The sequence below is a fragment of the Barbus barbus genome (genome assembly GCF_936440315.1).
Source record: "Barbus barbus genome assembly, chromosome: 3".
Taxonomy (NCBI): domain Eukaryota; kingdom Metazoa; phylum Chordata; class Actinopteri; order Cypriniformes; family Cyprinidae; genus Barbus; species Barbus barbus.
In genome coordinates this window covers 13130509-13151431 of record NC_136731.1, presented here as the reverse complement: position 1 = coordinate 13151431, position 20923 = coordinate 13130509, and the positions used below count along the sequence as shown (strand labels likewise).

At 38.7% G+C, this 20923-nt stretch overlaps 2 protein-coding genes across 2 annotated transcripts; both read left to right on the top strand.

The window, feature by feature from the left end:
* Nucleotides 1-1263: 1263 nt before the first annotated feature.
* On the top strand, nt 1264-3803 carry LOC306846112 (galectin-3-binding protein A-like). Its single transcript, XM_079379233.1, has 5 exons — nt 1264-1426; nt 1581-1787; nt 1880-2011; nt 2094-2355; nt 2471-3803. The coding sequence occupies exons 1-5, from the start codon at nt 1366-1368 to the stop codon at nt 3492-3494; spliced, it is 1686 nt and encodes a 561-aa protein (XP_079235359.1). The 5' UTR covers nt 1264-1365; the 3' UTR covers nt 3495-3803.
* Nucleotides 3804-6830: 3027 nt separating this feature from the next.
* On the top strand, nt 6831-13372 carry LOC306846094 (galectin-3-binding protein A-like). The gene is made up of 5 exons (XM_079379207.1): nt 6831-7045; nt 7519-7722; nt 7827-7958; nt 10916-11177; nt 11960-13372. Exons 1-5 carry the CDS (start codon nt 6979-6981, stop codon nt 12993-12995), a joined length of 1701 nt encoding a protein of 566 aa, XP_079235333.1. The 5' UTR covers nt 6831-6978; the 3' UTR covers nt 12996-13372.
* Nucleotides 13373-20923: the final 7551 nt, after the last annotated feature.

Here is a 20923-nt window from a genome sequence, read left to right as displayed (position 1 = left end):
ACAGATGAACGCTGCTGTAATTTAGGTGAAACAATGCATAAATACATGGTACGTCAAGCTATGTGTAACAGACAAAGCATAGTGACATAATAAAAACACAGTTACTCACACTTGTGTTTCGACATTACTTTCTGATATATAGTCTGCATATCATTGTCTTTTCTCTCTGAAAATTCTGCACCAAATTGCATCTCATTTAAAAATGAATCGACAGTAAAAAAGAAGCAAACAAACGACCAGTTTCTTACTGACATGATATGGAAATTTATTAAAATAAAGTTCATCCAATCTTTTCTAATGTTATAGGATCAGAAGGAAGGCAATGCAAAGACTGCGTTTTATTTTATTTTTGTTTTTTTACTTGGGCGCTGTACAGCGTCTTGTTATACTCGGAGCCCTCTTTATTGTTTGGTTGCTTAGTAAACCTGTGTTTGTCTCTCTTGTTATTTACATACTATATGCACAAATTAGTGGGTATTATTTGTCACAGAACGGCCAGGCTCTTCCCTCAGCCAACTACCACGATCCACTTCACCTGAGTTCTAATCACGCGCACCTGCACCCCATCACCACTGTCATCAAGAACCACATAAGAGCACTCACCACAGTTCACTCAGTTGTCCGATCTCGTTCATGCAACGTGGACTCACTCTCAACGGACTCCGTATGTTGAGTATTACCTCTGAATTCCTTACCTGGTTATACTAACCTCCTGTTCTCCTCCTCGTTGTCTTCCCCGTCTCCAGATCGTCCAACGCTGTGGTGGATACTCCTGCTCTCCTGTGCTCCAAGCTATCTCTGTCACGTTCCTGTAAATAACAAAGCCACAATCAGAATCCCGACACATTACCTGCAAGATATCTGAACATCACGACTCACCTCTATCACCTTATCTATCAACGCTGATTCACTGATCCTGTAATAAACTCACTGTGTTTTTACACCTACCTCCGTGTCCGGCAGTTTATGTAACATTATTATTTCGCAGAGGCGGTCTTTCATCACACTATAATGTGGCAAATTACAAAACAGGTTGTTTTGGCAGATTGGCTTCAATATAAGCTGTTTTTATATAAGGTTTGAGTTCTGAAACCAGATGTCAAAAGATGAATAGAAATTTGATTTCTCAATTCATGACTCCTTTACTTGTACATATTGCAGTAATGAAACTTCCCAAATTTAGCATTTTCATGAAATGAAACTTTTGGTAGCCCTCAAATGTGATTACACAGCATTTAGTCCAAGTTTCACAGTAGTTGACTTGATTTGGACCTTATTTAGAAGAGAAGTTGTGTTAGAACTCATTCAGTTGTGAATTGTGTTCCTGTCGCTGCTGTTTGCAATATTTCCAGCAAAAGAAGAATCATGTACTTTCTATGGCCTCTACTGTTTCTTCACGTTTCAGCACAGCGTCTGACCCTGTTTGGTTAGTAAATAAAAGCTTGCTTTTGAATTAAATTACTTGTAATTGTATTTGGATAATTTTCTCGAGTCGCAAAGAAATGACTACAAGTCACAAATATATTTGTAAACATCTCTAAATTTTTGTCTTCTTCTAAATCTTCTGTCACTGGATGAAGATGACAGACTAAAGCAGCCAAAACAGGAGGGCAGAGTGCGATTGGTGGGGGATCTGCCTTCATCTGGTCGTGTGGAGGTCTACCATGATGGACAATGGGGTACAGTTTGTGATGATGGATGGGAACTGGCTGAAGCGCAAGTGGTGTGTCGTCAGCTGGGTTTTCCTGGAGCAATATCAGTAACAACTGGAGGAAAATATGGTGAAGGTATAAACACCACAGCACAGTTTATTTGTTACACACTATGATAAAAATAATTGTCTTACATTTTTAATCCAATTATTTTTTTTTTTTTTAAGGCTCTGGTCCAATCTGGCTGGATGACATGAACTGTAAAGGCTCAGAAAGCTCATTGTCTGAATGCAGCTTCAAAGGCTGGGCTGTTACTGACTGCTCACATAAAGAGGATGCAGGAGTGATATGCGAGACTGGTAAGAAATTCAGCAACTACATATATTTGCATATGTATTTCTGTTATTTGTATTAATGTATTTTATTACATTATCTCTGTAGGTAAAAACATAACCAGCAATCGTCAGTTCTCTGTGGATAACAGTCTGGGTCTGTCTGATGATCTTGGTCTTCTGTTTGACAGTGGAGATAGTTGTGATTTCAGAATTAATGTACAAGACGTCAGTGAAGAGTCAGAATTGACATTCTGTGTGCACAAAATGATCCTCGTGTTTTATCCAGAACTAAACATAACAAATGATTCCAGAAACCTCGCAGTGAATGTCAGCCAGACCTGCCATCCTCATGTCTCTGCTTTTCTCAGGTAACTTTCTGAAGACCACATCACTTCATAGCTCAATCCAACTGTCTCATTGAGTGTAGATCAGAACTGATTATATTATCAGTGTTAGACACTTATAATATCTGTTTTTGCTCAGGTATTTGTACACACGTCAGATTGATGTTTCCATCACGTCGGCTCAATGTCTGCATCAGCTAGCATTTATCTTTGGAGTGAAGAAGCTTATGGAGGATGTCGGCAGGGCCTTCACTTTACTCCTCCCTGAAGACAACACCTTCCACACACAGGTGTCCATGTACGAGTACGGCGTCCGCACAAGTGATCTTGTTCTGCAAGAGAACATCCTTCAGTATCTTTCCTGGAACTGCGAGTTCCTCATAAGCTCTCCAGTGTGGAGCACCATCTCCTTTCACATGATGGATGCTCTGCTACAGCGCTCAGACCTGATTGTGAATGATGAAGCTTTTCTTCTTGAAGCTCTGGAGAGATGGATCCAAGACAAAGGTGATGGAATTAGTTCAGATCAACAGGCCAGTCTCCTGAATCACATCCGCTTCCTCTTGATCCCAGTGGATAAACTGTATGAAATGCAGTTTTCCTCAAGCGTTCTCCATCAGAATCATGAGAAACTGTACCTAACTGGTCTGCTCCGAGGTTTTCAGTTCAATGCTCTGCCCTTCTCTAAGATCAGAAAGCAAATGGATAACATGAGTAGTGAGTATCTACCCAGAATCTACACTGGAGATGAGTGGAGTGTATTTATCAATGACACAACCATCAATTACCAATATTATAGCCAAAATAACAGAATTCAAACCTTCTCCACTCCAGCACACCCTAGTGCTCTTTACAGAGAACAAAAGGTCCAGTGGCAAGCCCGGGTGCTTCTTAATGCCCAGGAATGCTCTAACAATGGTATTTCATGTAAATCTTTTCCTGTTGCAAGGTTTGTTGGATATGGCAATCAGGAAAGATACACTAGAACCATTCGCTACAGCAATAGGTTGATTCTCAGCTGTAAGAATGAAAACAATATCTTTCATGTCCAAGATTTCAAAAACAGGATGGCAATGATTCCAAATAACAGCACTATGGGTCTGCCTAACCCCTGTCCTGATGACTACAGGTGTAGATTTGTAGTGCGTCCAGAGTATATCTGACTGCACAGTTATATTTGGCTTCAGGTAGTTTTTTTACAGTCATTTCGGTATGTTCAAATCAAATTTAATCCAATCTATTAAATTCAATCAAGTTTTTGTAACTTTTCTGATTCTGCTAAACTCTGCTGATTTTAAAGTTTTCATTTAAATGCTGTAGCAATAAAAATGCTTCATTTTTAAAGTGCATTTCAAAAAATAAAAATGTTTCTTACATTATCTCTATCAGTTTGATTTCTCTATGACTGACCAGTGTTAATTATTAAGATGTTTATTAAATATAACTGGACTCATCAAAATTGATTAAATTATCTCATTTGTCATTGTCTTATTTTGAAAGAATAGTAAGTCATAGGAACAAATAGTGGTCACTTAAGACGTTAGGTTTTATTTTGACACGACACAGCTGCACAGCAGGTAATTGTTTAATAAATCTATATATGAGAATGATCACATTCATAAGGCATTAACTAGGTATTACTTCTTGAGTTAATGTGTCTAATTTACAGCTACTATTAATGTATATTATCAAGCAAACATATTTTGCAAACCTAACAACATATAGCCTAGGCTACAGGGGTAAGTTAAAGCTATAGGAGTAAAATTCATAAGTTCACTCAATGCATGCATAAAATTCAAAACAACTGATATCATGTTGACATTCATATTGTTTTCTCTAATCCCTTTAAATTAATTTTAGTTGTGAGCATAATTTGAATAGTTATACTCTGCATCTACATTGTCTTTTACTTTGTTTCTTTCTTCACTCCACAGTTTCAGCCTCATGCCTCACCTTCTCTTATGCTCTCACTTTTCTTTCTTCTGTCATGAGTCCGGGTCCTGCGCTTCTCCCTGTCGCCACAGGAGGCCGCCATCTCCTGGACTCATCTCCCGTAATTACATACACCTGTCACAATACACACACCTGTAAACACTTCACACTCCCAGCTGTTTCCCATTATCATGGACTACTTATACACCACACTCCCGCTGCTTTGACCGGGTGAATTAAGTGTAATTGTGTTAGTGTTTATTCGACTCAGGGGATACAGGCATTGTGTAATTATAGTTGCCTTTTGGTGTATCCCGTTCCTATATTGTTTTGTTTTTTGCCTTGTTGGCCTTTTTGTTTCTATTAAAAGAGCCTTCCCTACACTTGGACCCTGACTTTTTCACGGCGCTTCCTTCGCCGTTCCGTGACATCTTCCATCTCTGACTTGAATTTCCTAACTGCACACTTGCGTTTTCTAAATCATTTCTACATGGGGAGAAGAAAAAAATATTGCTACGTTAGCAAGGCTAACTGACACTTATCACAGCGCAAATTATTGCTCTTTTGTTGGTTTTGATTGCTGCTATTGTCCTCATTTGTAAGTCGCTTTGGATAAAAGTGTCTGATAAATGCCTAAATGTACAATATAATGAATGTGAATGTCAGTTTATTTAATGTATGTGAATTAGTGACGGTTCAAAGTGGCCCACTTCATCTAGCAACTTCAGTCAAAGTATAGTTAAAAAAAGTTAAAGTCGTGACGTATTGTCAAGTATGGTGACCCATACTCGAAATTGGTGCTCTGCGTTTAACCCATCCAAGTGCACACACACAGCAGTGAGTAGTGAACAAATGCACACACACACACACACACACACACACACCGTGAACACACACCCGGAGCAGTGGGCAGCCATGCTGCGGCGCCCGGGGAACAGTTGAGGGTTCGGTGCCTTGCTCAAGGGCACCTCAGTCGTGGTATTGAGGGTGGAGAGAGCGCTGTACATTCACTCCCCCCACCTACAATCCCTGCCGGCCGGAGACTCGAACCCGCAACCTTTCGATTACGAGTCCGACTCTCTAACCATTAGGCCACGACTTCCCGGCAATATATTGTATACCAGCAATATTCACCTTACAAGAAAAACAATTGTTAACAAATTCTTTGTGCTTAACAAATAACACAAGTACTGCCACAATATTTGATTTAGCGAGGAACCTTACAAGTTTGAAATAAAGATTTGAATGTCAAAGAACTTACATTTCACGAGTTCTCCTTTGAGATTTGTTCACACCCACCACTGTCATTAGCATCAGCCAAAACAGTTTTATTATTCTAAGAAACGGTGATAAAAGACAATTGTTATTTCTGAAAGTGTAAATCATTTGAGCACAGTACAATCAATCTTAAACGGCCCATTTTACATGAATTCACCCTCTATAAATTAAAGGCAGTATTTTTTTTAATGATATGCTATTTACAATAAGTGCAAATAGCTATAGATCCTGTTTACACTGTTAAAATAGCAAGATTTTCTGCTATTTATACTACGCATTGAAAATAGTGGCAATTATCTGCACCTCAGTATAAAACAGTATGCAATAATAACATGTGTAACGAGTGTAAATTATAGTTTTAATTCAAATTATTAAATGGATGCCACCTTATTGGGAAAATAAAGCCCTCTCTACACCTACCCTAACCCTACCTGATACTTTTATTTTTAACTTTTTGATTATTTCCTTTATTTTTATTGAAAAAGAATGCCTTTCTGATGCTATATGAGATTTGAAAAGGGAGAAAAAAAAGTTCTTTAAAAGGCGGACTCGAACTCGGGTCGATCTCGTCAAAAAGCACAAACTTTACCATCTACGCCACTAAAACTGATGCTGAACGAGCATCTTTTTTCAGTGTTGACTAACCCAATCACACATTAGTGGGTGGAATTAGTGTAAATAGCCTTTGCCAACAGGTGTCTCTTCGTCAAAAAATTAAGGTCCACCCTGTTAAAACTGAGATGACAGTGAATCATAAAAGGACCATAAAAAGCTTTTTACATTTATTCATTTTGCAGCAAAACGTCTTGTAAAAGAGTCATGAATACTTTATGAGACTTTTGTTGTACTGTAACTCTTGAATTTCTGTTCAGATCCAATATTTACAGTTATGAGTACATAAAAGCCTATGTATAATAATATACGTGACAATAATCTGCAGCAATCATGAGTGTTTCAGCTGCGTCATGCTCAAATCTGTTACAAAGCCAGGTCCGGTCACAGAAGTCACTGAAGTGCCAAACCCCAGATTCAAAAGTTCTCATGGATATGAGTAAAATAAAACAAAAAATAGTCAGGTTTATTTGAGTATAAACTATTTATGTACATACACCAGTGTTGAGAAAAGGCTTGAGGACCTCCTCTTTGCATTGTGTGAAATATTTTTGTAGCAAAGTCAAACAGCCATTCAAACAGGATTTGTTTGAACATGCACACTGTAGTTATTCAGGTTTTCTGATTTGGCTTTCTCATGAAATGAAACTTAAGGTAGACTTCAAATCTGATTGGACAGCGGTAGATGTAACCGATATCTCACAATGCGTGACCTCATTGCACAGATATTTAAATGAAAGCAACACAGTTTGTAAGTCTTCAGTAAGAACCTTCAAGAATTTTGTTCATCCTGCTTTGTTGTTTTAAAGAGTTTCCAGCAAGAAAATGATCATGTATATTTTATGGACATTGCTGTTTTTCCATGTGTCAGCACAGCGTTGGAACCTTTTTGGTTAGTAGCCTATATACCACTGCTTTAAAATTATGTAATGTCATTTGCATTTGTACTTTTATATATAAATATTACAGAAAAATGCATGTCTCCACAAATATAAGACTATACTACTATCTCAGCGGTTGCAGCTGAAGTCTGTAGAAATGTGGCTCTCCAGGACCGACATTGGTTTACAGTCCTGCAGACTTCAGCTCCAACCATAATCAAACATACCTAAAAAAAAAAAAGGCTAATCAAGGTCTTAGTGTTACCAAAAAGCTACAGGCAAGTGAGTTTTTATCAAGGTTGGAGCAAAACTCTGCAAGACTGTGGCTCTCCAAGACCAACATTTGCCTGTACTATCTCCTTTAAATCTTGGCAAAGTTGTTTATCTTAAATATAGTTTTAATTTTTTCACAGATTGTTAGACATGGGCTTTCTTTTAAATGTTTATGAACCCTCTAAATAAAGGAGTTTATTGTTTGTGACAGATGAAGAGTCAAAGCCTAAACGTGAGGGCAGAGTGCGATTGGTGGGGGATCTGGCTTCATCTGGTCGTGTGGAGGTCTACCATGATGGACAGTGGGGTACAGCTTGTGATGACGGATGGGACATGGCTGAAGCACAAGTGGTGTGTCGTCAGCTGGGTTTTCCTGGAGCAATATCAGTTACGCCTGGAGGACAATATGGTGAAGGTATAAACACATTAGTGTGGAGAAGAGAATTTAAATGTTACGCACTGTGATAACAACAGTATTGTTTTTAACCCGTGTAACCCGTGTTCTATTGTACTTTTTAGGCTCTGGTCCAATCTGGCTGGATGACATGAACTGTAAAGGCTCAGAGAGCTCATTGTCTGAATGCTGCTTCAAAGGCTGGGCTGTTACTGACTGCTCACATAAAGAGGATGCAGGAGTGGTCTGTGAAACTGGTAAGACATCAACCGGATCATACTGAAATTACAGTGCTTGCTCATGGGAATAGGTTTAGGCCATGTAATACTTTATTGCCTAATTGTATTCATTTTTTTTCTCTTGTTTTTGTTTAGATGTTTTATTATAATGACATTTCTTCTATGAAAGCAAGCATTGTCAAATATTCAGTGTCATTTTAAAAAGTGTACTGATTGTCCGATAACTGAAAAATGAATGAGAGTAGTACTCCATATCTGTGGTAAAGTGCAGAAACTAAAATGGTCCCAGATGTCACCCACTATGCTATACCATCCGCCGCTAGGTGTCGCTGTTTCACATTTAATTTCCCACCGGTTTTCGGCATTTTCAATCTGTAAGTAGTACTTGCCTTTCCCCTACTGATTTAATATCTATTTAATTTTCACCAGGTATTTATTTTAGTTGCAAATGACTTAATCATCGTAAATTTCGAAATATATGTAAAGGATGGGCCTCATTCACAGAACTTTCAGGCTATAAGTCAATTCTGAATAATTTGTGTGTAAAGTAACACATTACTTTTAAATTTACAACAAAATATCTGAGCTACTTTTTCAAGTAAGTCACACAAGTTGCTTCGTTTTCCTTTTATTGACTGAGACCTCTCTTCTTTCCATGATGAGAGAATTGAGAAGTGCAGAGGTGTTGTGTTTGCTGAGTAAACATGATGGTTATTGTAGTTGTATTGTAATTGAAGTGCTTATGGGAAAACTCCTGTTTACTCTGATACTGAAGCCTGATTTGTTCACATTTGTGTAGCTTGCACAAACAAATCGTGCTTCAGCCCACCAAAAGGGGTGGAGGCGAATATAAGTTGGCTCTGAGCGCAATTTCATCAGAATTTACTCCAGCATGAAGATTATATCCTCGCAGGACTTTAAAGAAGAAGAAATAAGAGCAGTGGGCATGTTCTGGTGAGGACATCCTTTGACAGCGCTGAGGAAAAGGGTTATGGCAAGCTCCCCCCTCACCTCTGCTTTAGTGGGCAGGGATTATTTGGCAGCTGTCCAGGTTGGCTCATCGCTACACAATGGCGATGCTCCAAGTTTTCCAAGTCAAACCTCTCCGCACAATGGATGAGTCTGGCCCAAGTTCTGATCCCTTTATAAGGAGCTGCACACAGTGCACGTCAGCGACTGACCTGGCTCTGCATGGTTCGAAAGCCACTGTGCAGGCAAACGGCAAGGCCATGGCCAACCAAATGGCCTTTGCTTGAATTTAACAGAGATCAAGGACAATGATAAGGTCGACTACCTTCGTCGATTCCCCTGTGTCCCCTGTTTTCCAATCTGAGGCAGATGGGAATCCGCATTCTCAGTTACCTTGATTATTGTCTCGTGTTAGTCTGATGAAATGGAGCTCAGAGGCGACTCATATATACAGCTACACATGAACAAATCAGGCTTCAGTATCAGAGTAAACAGTTTCCCCATAAGCGCATTAACCCAATGCTTATTCCGTTATCTCAGGGAACTGAGGTTACATCAACAACCGGAGAGTTATCAATTTTATTTTTGTTAGCAAGCCCATGTGAGAAAAAGTAACTCCAAAGTAATGCAGTGCATTACTTTCCATAAAAAGTAATTAAGTAACATAATTAGTTCCTTTTTTAGGGAGTAACGCAATATTGTCATGCATTACTTTTAAAAGTAACTTTCCCCAACACTGATTACAACTAAGTGAATTACATGAAATGCAATGCTGTGGGATCTTCTGGACCCCCTTTCTCAGGTTCGGCTTTGGATAAATGCAAAATACTCATTGGCCATAATAAGCCTAACAAAAAATAGGCACAGAAGTTCATTCTCAAGGCACAGAAGTTCACAGTGAACTGGCCACAAGGTGTTGCTAAAAGCAACATTTTTGGTTATAATCCCATTGGACTAGCAAGAAAATAAATTTTGGTGATTTTTCTCTGTTTTCCTAAATGCTGCAGTCCGCAAATTCTGCCTCTTTGTCGCCACCTCTATTGAAAACCTGGTATTGTAGTCAGGTGCGGAATTATCTTTATTACGTGGTCTGTACTCTGGCACGGCTTCAGCGCAGATGAATCTAATGTTTTGAGGTAAATGTGTAGCTGTCAGTCACCACACCGTAATGTAATCACAGATTCTAGCCTACGTCTTGGAATATATGACTCAAATCAGAATTTTCACCATATATTATCATCTGAACAAATAAGTAACAAGTCTGCCACGTCTGTTCTGCCCAACTGTGGAAAAAAGCATTACCATAAACCATGCTACCAATGGTGATTTAATCTAAAGATCGGTTAGCTCATATCACATCAAACCGGGCAAACGGTTTCTATTATTATTATACTTTATTCTTAAATTATTAATGGTAACAACATCAGCATTGCGTGCCTATGAGTAAAGTCTGTATTACCATGTAGATTTCAATTTCAGTACAGTCTAATCTAATTGTCATACCATTCGAATTTCATATTAAGAAATTACCTTAACCCCAAAAGCAAATTATGCTCCCTTTGAAATGGTTTTCTTTAGAATACAAATCTTGTGTAATCCCAGGCTATCTGTAATCAGAAGCATGTTTAAAATTGGAATATAATTTAATTTCATTCACCTGTGTTTCATAAACACATAATCCTTTCTGGATCACATTCCGCCATCAAAATGATACATTGAATTATTCTAGCTGCTGTGAAAAAAGGCTAAACGAGATCCTCACATGCGATAGCCTACTAGCCGGGACAACTTCTTTATGTTTACAGCCGTGACGTAATGATGCAGCAGCATGCTCGAATTTCCCGCAAAAACCTACCCGTACTTTATCAAATATTTATTTCGGATCATTTTTAACCAAAAAAGTTACGGACTGCAGGTTTAAGTGCTTTGACCATGATTTGTATTGGATAGAAGAACTTGAGGAATGTTTTCACATTTTGATCTGGTTTATTACCTTCTCTTTGCAGGTACAAACATAACCGGTGATCGTCAGTTCTTTCTGGATAACAGTCTGGGTCTGTCTGATGATCTTGGTCTTCTGTTTGACAGTGGAGATGGTTGTGATTTCAGAATTAACGTAGAAGACATCAGTGAAGAGGCAAAATTGACATTCTGTGTGCACAGTATGATCCTCATTATTTATCCAGAACTAAACATGACAAATGATTCCAGAAACCTCGCAGTGAATGTCAGCCAGACCTGCCATCCTCATGTCTCTGCTTTTCTCAGGTAACTTTCTGAAGACCACTTCTCTGTCTTTATTCTTCTCTCTCTCTCTCTCTCTCTCTCTCTCTGGCTCTCTCTATTTATTTATTTATTTTTAAATTGGTAATTCATTAGATTAATTATTTTGGCTTAAAGAGACAGTTTGCCCTAAAAATCTAAATGCAAATTGTTCCAAACCTGTAAGAGTTTCTTTCTTCTGTTGAACACAAATATATTTTTAAGAATGCTAGTTACCAAACAGTTGATGTAGCCATTGACTTCCATAGTATTTTTTCATAGTAAGGAAGTCAATGGCTACCATTAGCAGTCCAGTCAAAATCGTTTTCTTAACCAGATATCCAATTGCTCTATTCTTAAGATGCTAAGAGGGAAGGTGAGTGTGATTAGGGACCAGTGGTTTGCCCGAAATACGTTTGAATTCAATTCGAACACTGAACCTCTATTTCTTGCTGTTTGTTGGCAAAATGACGCTAAATTGAAGCCTCCAATACGAAAGAAACAGCTGTAATGTGGTTAGTTTTGTGAAACTTGCACTCAGTGCTCTTAGCAGTTCGTCATGCATCTCTTAGCAATGAGGTGTATAAGTGCCTAGTGTAGAATGCAGATAGACAATGTTTTTTTTTTGTTTTTTTTTTATGTAGTGTATTCAAGCCTTTAAATCGATTATTTTAAGTCATTGTAGCCACCAGCTACAAACACAAATGACACCATTTCCTGAGAATGACTCCTGTCTGAATTAAATATTGACATAGTACATAGCACTAACAATATCTGTTTTTGCTCAGGTATTTGTACACACGTCAGATTGATGTTTCCATCACGTCGGCTCAATGTCTGCATCAGCTAGCATTTATCTTTGGAGTGAAGAAGCTTATGGAGGATGTCGGCAGGGCCTTCACTTTACTCATCCCTGAAGACAACACCTTCCACACACAGGTGTCCATGTACGAGTACGGCGTCCGCACAAGTGATCTTGTTCTGCAAGAGAACGTCCTTCAGTATCTTTCCTGGAACTGCGAGTTCCTCATAAGCTCTCCAGTGTGGAACACCATCTCCTTTCACATGATGGACGCTCTGCTACAGCGCTCAGACCTGATTGTGAATGATGAAGCTTTTCTTCTTGAAGCTCTGGAGAGATGGATCCAAGACAAAGGTGATGGAATTAGTTCAGATCAACAGGCCAGTCTCCTGAATCACATCCGCTTCCTCTTGATCCCAGTGGATAAACTGTATGAAATACCGCTTTCCTCAAGCGTTCTCCATCAGAATCATGAGAAACTGTACCTAACTGGTCTCCTCCGAGGTTTTCAGTTCAATGCTCTGCCCTTCTCTAAGATCAGGAATCAAATGGATAACATGAGTAGTGAGTATCTACCCAGAATCTACACTGGAGACGAGTGGAGTCTATTTATCAATGACACAACCATCAATTACCCATACCATCAATACTACTATGGCCAAAGTAACAGAATCCAAACCTTCTCCACTCCAGCACACCCTAGTGCTCTTTACAGAGAACAAAAGGTCCAGTGGCAAGCCCAGGTGTTTCTTAATGCCCAGGAATGCTCTAACTATGGTATTTCATGTACATCTTTTCCTGTTGCAAGGTTTTTCGAATATGGTAATCAGAACATGTACGCTAGCACCATTCGCTACAGCAACAGGTTGATTCTCAGCTGTAAGAATAAAAACAATGTATTTCATGTCCAAGATTTCAAAACCAACATGGCAGTGATTCCAAATAACAGCAGTATGGGTCTGCCTAACCCCTGTCCTGATGACTACAGTTTCAGATTTGTAGTGCGTCCAGAGTATATCTGAATGCATGCTATTAACATCATGCCATTTTCTAGCGGTGGTAAAGTTTAGGTCTGCTTATTCAGTTCAATCAAATTAAAATAATGATTAACCTTCATTTATAATGTTCAATGTCAGTTTATGATCGTTATAATATTAAGTGAAGGGTTTTAATCATTTTGATTATTTCATGTAATGATCAGATTGTTAGATATTAACATGTTTGATTGTAGATGCACTTAAAATCATACAAATAAAATATGTTATATTACTAAAACCAATTAATCGTAAAACCATCCTATGACGGTATACAGGATGATACAAAGTTTCTGTGTCATATATCATTTTGTGTCATATACTAAGTAAAATGACAAAGTATGAACAATAAAATTTTATAAACCAATGTCTCTGCTGCGGACCTACTGTAGGCCTACGATGATGCAGTTCAGCAATACTAATGAGCATTACTGTTTAATTTATTCTTATTAATAATAATAATAATATTTTTTTTTAATATTGCTGAAGAATGTTGAACCTGCTTTCCTGTCAGTGTGTCCAGAATCTGAGCACAGCTGGTGTGTTTGAGCTGTGCCCTCTACTGTACAGACATGAATTTGCATGTCCTTCAACCTGGGGCTTATTCATTTCACTTTAGTTTACATTTTCCAAAAATATAACTTTTTATATTAAAAACAAACAAACAAGCCAAGCCCAGATGAGAAAAAGTAATGCAAAAATATCGTAACAAATTACTTTCCATAAAATATAAATAATGCAATCAGTTACATTTTAAGGGAGCAACGCAATATTCCTTTCCCCAACACTGTCAGTTACACTGCATAATAATCTTGTTTACACAAATCAAAATTCCATAAAAAAGAAGAAGAAGAATATTAAAAAATGAATAATATCAAGACATCACAGAAATCTTAATTCCATGGGGATGGATGCACAGACTTTCTGAAGAAGAACATGCTCCATATATTCACATTCCCCTGTGCATTAATCAAAACAATTTAGGCACTGAATTATTCTTTCCTGCTGGCCTAAAAATTCTGTAATTTGTCATTTGTTATGATTGCATTCAGATAGGCTATCTAAAAAATTATTTGTCCAGTAAGAAAGCAGAATGGATTTGATGAAACCTCTCATGCATAACACATTTGAGAATAGCTTTTGAATAGTGTCAAATGCTCCATGGTCAAACTCAATAAAGGAAATTTGGTAAACATGTTCCCTCTTAACGGTAAAACACATGCACAAATCTTATAAACATGTCTGATAGAGATCTTCTGAACGTCTGGACTAGTTCACTCAGTTTACAAATGAGCAGTATGTATTTTACCACTCTAGTGACTAAGCAAGATTTCCTGTAGCCACAGAGTTAAAAATAATTAAATGTTGGCATGAAGCATGAAGATGTAGATAATTCCTCAGTGCACCATGACACATTTCAGAGGAAATGTGAATACATGTAAGGATTCAATGGAGCTTTTGTTGAGAGTTTTGAAAAAACAAAAGTTATGAGTAATGTTGTTTTGATGAGCTTGGTCTGAGAAATGCATTAAATAACTAGTTATTGTGTTAGAACTTGTTCTGTGTCTCGCCAGGCTCTTGAACTATGAGATGTCTCACATCAGTGACATGATAAAAAAACACACTCACATCACAGTTGCACAATTCTGTTCTTTCCTTGGTGAGCACTATTGGTGTCTGGATAAAATAGCACTTTGTTCTTCATTTATAATAACCTGTTAGCAGCTACACATTAAGATCACTATACACAGGGTTTTTTTAATTAATTAAAACATTAATACTTGGACATGTTTTACCATACATCATTTATTTTTGCTATTTTTTAAAACTTTTTTATGTACAGGTGTCTTGTGCCAGACCAAGATTTTATAAATATATCTGGGGCAAAAAAATAATATTTCTCTAGTGATTGATTTAGTTTTAGGTGCTGCTCTTTAATCCACAAACAATTCCAGATTCACTCACAGTCTCTGGTGTTGTTAGGTTGGAACGACAGGTATAAAGCTGCAAGTAATTGATGCAACAATGATAGGAAAAGCTATGAATCATTAGAAGAGGAGCGGGCCAATAAGTGAACCCTGAGGGACCTCAGTGCTTTATGATACTTAGAAGGATTGGATACTGAATTGATACTGAATTTTAAAAAATCACATTTTCAAAATGTAAAATTTGAATCGAACAATACTGTTCATGTTAGCCAGAGGTTTCTTTCCACATCATTGTAAAAATGTAGGTTCATTGCAAGGTGGTCCAGTAGATTTCTTAAAAATTGGGTAATAGTATTTCAGTGGTATTTCCTACATTTGGTTCGAAAGTTCACTATAAATGCGTCACAAACAACTAACACAACTAACATGAGTTAGTATCACTTCTCTTTTCAGGGCTCTAACATAAAGCTTCAGATTTTCTCTAATGTTGTTGCATCATAGTTTTGCATAATGTTTAAAAAAATGTGATATACAAAATGTTAATACAGTAGAAAATTACAGTTATGGTGGAGATAGTTTCAACCAACAGTTTAAGTAGTTACCCAGTAGTCATTTTGTGAGAAAATAATCTTGTTTATTTGTTCAGATCAGAGCTAGTCAGTTCACATAACTGGCATAAAAGTTATGTAACTATAAATTCAAGATGAGCTCTTTTATCCCTCTATAAGATTATTATTATTATTATTAGTATGCATCAGATAGCAGGTACTTAATGTTATGTGAGTAAAGAGCTCATCTTGAGTTTATAGTTACATAACTTTTATGCCCAGTTTCATATGTTTTCTATATGTTTCATACATATTTTAAACAGCACACAAAACATTTTTTTTTCAGAAAATACTTAAAATTAGAGAGTCATCTTACCCCAGTACTCTCCTTTATAAAATGTTAAGTATGTTATGTGCTCTTAATTTATTTTAAAATTTCTGTATATAAAAAGTTCCAGTAGTGGAACAATATGACCCATAATTCCTGAAATAGATTAGATCCTGGAATCCCAGAGCCCTGTAGTCAGGTGAGGACCTTAAATGGAAAAATAGAAGATAAAAAAACATCCTTGCTGCATCTCAGACATGAGCTGTTTGGGAAAAGGGCTTAACTCTGTCCTCAGATGCAGACATCTCTGTTTTTCTCCTCAGGCTGTGGCGTGCCATGAGGAATTGAGGCATGGATTTCTTTTCATTTCATCTCGAGTGTGTCATTTCCCCTCAAGTTTTTAATTGCTATGTCGAGCTCCACACCCTCGTTTCTTGTAAGCCCACACTTTTCTCAGGGGTCTTAAGGAAGTAAAAATGAAATCTACCAAACAATGGGATTCTTCAGTAGAGGTCACTGTTTAGTCTATTTTTTCACTGTTTATTCATTGAGATCGCAATCACGCAGTCTGTCAGACTGTGAGCTATACAGTTTTTATTCCAATGTATCATCCTTTCGGTATTTATTTATATCACCAGTCAAAAGAAACACCTACTCATTAATACCATTTCCCACATTTTTGAATTAAAGTCAAAACTTTAAAATAACTCCTAATAAATAAATTAATTAATTAATTAAAATTCTTCATCCTTTGTCTAGATTAAAGGAGAAGTTTAACCAAAGATTTTAATTCTGCCATCATTTACTTACTCTCATATCATTCCAAACTCATCTGATTTTCATCTGATATATATATATATATTTGAGCTGGTTTGCATGCCTTTTTGTCCATTGTAGATCGAGCAGATCCAAGTGCAAGCTTTTATTAGTGAACATAGTCAAAACGCAAGCAGGGTCAAACAACAGCAAATGGATATGGCATGGGCAAGACACAAGAGTAATCCTAGGGCAAGTGTGGGTCTTTGATCGGCGAACAGTATCCAGAGGGCTTGACAAGAGGGGTAGTCCAATAACGTGAGCAATAATCCAAACGAGGAACAAACAGAGTCAGAGCGGCGAGACAAGGGTTAATCCAAGGAACATAGTCAGGAATCAGGAAACAGGAAACAAGGTGACATGAAATCACAAGATTACACTAGAACTAGAAACTAGGCTCTGTAAAGCAGCTATCACTTGATGAGTGATAAACGCAGAACAATACTAGAGACTAAACAGAAAATAAACATGGAATGGCTTGGTAAAGTAGCTAACAATAGGAAAGTGCTAAACGCTAGACAATACTCTGCATCTTGAGAACGATCTGAGTGAGTCTAATATAGTGTGTGTGTGATAGCTTTCAGGTGAGCGAGTGATTGGTGACAGCTGTGTGATCAGTGCAATGGATGATGGGATTGCCCCCCCCGCCCCCGCCCCCAAGGAACAGCTTTCAGACGCTCCCCAGATAGTACAATACAGGAGGGTGGTGGAGCGGAGGTGGAACAGGGGGAGGGACGGAGGGCCAGGTCCATGTGTAAGTGGAGTGACGGGGAACTGAGGCAAAGCCAGCAGAGCAGGAACCCAGGACAGATCCGGCAGTATAGGTGGCACTGAGGATCTCCACGACATAGCAGACAGAGCAGCAGACCACCACGGCAGAGCAGAAGACCACCAGAGCCTGACAGCCGACCACCACGGTGGAGCAGACGGGGCAGAAGACCTCCACAGCGGAAGAGACTGAGCAGGAGCCCACCAGTGCAGAGCATAAGACCACCAGAGCCTGACAGCCGACCACCACGGTGGAGCAGACGGGGCAGAAGACCTCCACGGCGGAGCAGACAGAGCAGGAGCCCACTACTGTGGAACAGAAGAGCACCACGACGTAACAGACTGATCAGGAACCCACAGCAGAGATTGGAGCCTAGGAAAAACTGAGACACAAGAAACAGAGAGAGCATATATGGTCTCAAGGACCGAGGCAGGAAACACAAAAAGTTCATCAATATTTTGCCTGGTGACAACTGAGCGGGCAGACAGTCCATAAGCAAACTCCCTGATCAAAACTGGACAGGCAGACAGCTCAAAACCTGACTCATTGACTGGAACAGGACAGGAAAACAATTCACCTTCAGGCTCATTAGTTGAGACTGGACAGACACAAAGTTCAAAATCAGGTTTGTTAATTAACATGGGACAGACAGATGGTTCGAAATTAGACTTGGCATTAACAGATCTCGGATCAGCAGACAGTTCAAAGTCAGATTCAAAAGCTACATTCGTACAGAAAGAGTGTTCATAACCAGGTGCATCGACTGAAACTGGACTGGTAGATTTTTCAGTGAAGAAAACAATGGCAGACAATTTGCAGTCAGGTTTATTCATTGAAAAAGGACAAGACAGATAATTCAAAATCAAGAGCATTAGTGACAACTGAACAGGCAAACTCAGATTCATAGGTAGAAACCGAACAGACAGATAGCTCAGGATTAAACTCATTGACTGGAAGGGGACAGACAGACTGTTCAATATCAGCCACCATGGCCGGTTCAGAACGGGGCGAGAGTTGAGAGATAGCCTCCTCGGCTGGTGAAAGGGCAAGGCGATAATTTGCAGATGGCCTCCATAGCCGTGACAGGGCAGAACAACAGTTCATATGTGGGTACCACTGACACCTCCAGAGGATCTGCAGTGGGTGCCGCCACCTCTGGAGGTTCTACAGAACCATTCTACAGGTACCATCAGGATACAGGGTGAGTTCAGCAATGGTTCCTTCGACCATGGAATGACAGGCTGAAAGTGCATTGCTGGGGGCCACCATCACGCAATGAGCTGAAGCGAGCACCGCTGCTTCGAAAGGTTCTGCAGCATGCGCCTCCACCTCTGGAGAAACTGCAGCGGGCACCATCACTTCGGGGAACACAGCAGCGAGCTGCACTACTTCAGGAGGTTCTGCAGTGTCATCCACCACCTCTGGAGACATCATAGTGGCCGCTGCCACCTCTGGGAGCTCTGTGGTGGTGTACGCAGACCAAACACACCAAAAGGCGATTCCCATCATGGTAAGCGCTTCAGACAGGGGAATCAGTTCAGGAACAGGAGGGGTAGAGTGAATGGGTTTGGGGATACCAGCTGCGCGTGCAGACACCAGCGGTGCATCCTTCACACTGGATACCAGACTGGGATATCGAAGGACTGACCTTGAATATCTGGGTGTGACGGACAGGGAATGACAGGACTCTGGATGAACAGACGAGAAGTGATGAGACTCTGGACGATCAGCAGTGACGTGACGAGACTCTTGAAGATCAACTGTGACTTGACTTGATTCATGACGATCAACTGTGACTTTACTTGACTCAGAAATTGGTGTTTGGTGATGAGTTTTTGGCTCAAGGTCTGCATATAAAGTCACACCAGAGGTGCTGGGATTAGAACTTGGCTTTCTGCAGACCAGTCAAGTTCTTCCACACTGACTGAATCAATCATGTCTTTTTGATCCGTGCCTTATACACAGAGGCACTGTCATGTTAGAATAGAAAAGGGTCCTGTCCAAACTGCGCTATAAAATTAGAAGAACACAATTCCCTAGAATATCATTATATGCTTAAACATTAACATTTGTACTCATAGAAGTTACTAAAGTAGTCAAACATGTTCATTAGAAGGGGGTGACCCAATACTTTTGGCAATATAGTGTATATAAAACAGAAAGGATTAAGAAATAGTGGAAACTTCTGATGGAGATTACAGAGAGCAGAGGGACTGTGGCGAACAGTGATGTAAGGCATGTTGCTCATGACACATGCTATAAACATTACTCAGTATTCTCCTAATGGCTGTACAGCCCTTTCACTGATTTCCATTCCTGTGACTCATTTGGGCTACTCTCCCTGCCATACATACCTCACGTTTTATCTACACAGCAGCCGGGATGACTTGAGTTCTGACTTGACGTCACCAGTAAGGTCTTTTGTAGTCTATGTGGGAAGCAAACCAGATGTGGGCAGCTTCAGCGGAAGGATAAGTGGTCAGCTTGAATCTATTATGCTTGACGCCCCCACATGCCACAGTCTATAGGCCTTTAACCTTAAATTTTTGTGTATGGGTGACTTTAGAAGTCTGTATTGGCCTCATACAGTGGTTTACGTAGGTTTGTGGTGTTTATTCCAACATGACATGTGGAGATTATTGTTAGAAGTATTTTATAAAAACAAGTGCACTATTATTACTATTACTCATGCTTAGGATTGAGGATATGAACAAACCCCTAACCATATATTAACTTTGTAGTAACTCATCCCACGTTTATGCTACGAACATGAATGATACACTGAACAAAAAACAAAGAAACTTTAGAACAGGGAACACTACTTCACTATTAACTATGACTTTTCCCTTAATAAATTCCTAATTTGCTGCTTATTAATCGTTAGTAAGGTAGTTGTTAAATTTAGGTATAGGATTAGGGATGTAGAATAAGGTCATGTAGAATGAGGCATTAATATGTGCTTAATTAGTACTAATAAATGGCTAATATTCTAGTAATAAGCATGCTAATAAGCAACTAGTTAAGAGAGCCTAAAATAAGTGTTACCAAAATGTTTAATTATATTATTGATTTGGTATAAATCTTCAGTTTTTATTTGATAATAATCAAAAAATATTTAATTCATTCAAGTAAAATGGTTATTTATTATGAAAACCATACCACATCAGTATATATTTTCTTTAGACATAAGCCAAAATGTTGCTTATTTTATTTTTGTGCCTTTTTACAATGTAATTTCACCATAAACATAAGTTAAATGAGCTATTATTAATAATCAAAGTACATAAAAAAAAAACATTCAAGTAAAAAAATTGTTATAAAACAATAGTTTCAACTAGTTTCACCATAAACAAAAGCTAAATTAGCTATAATATGAAAGCAGAATTTTACTAAAACTAAAGTATATGAGGGTGCTTCTCAATTGCTTCTCTAGCTCCCTAAAGGCCATTGCACACTGAGAAACTTTCACACGTTACAAAATAAATACGACCTCACGTTATGTCAATCACGTTTACACACTGCCTCCA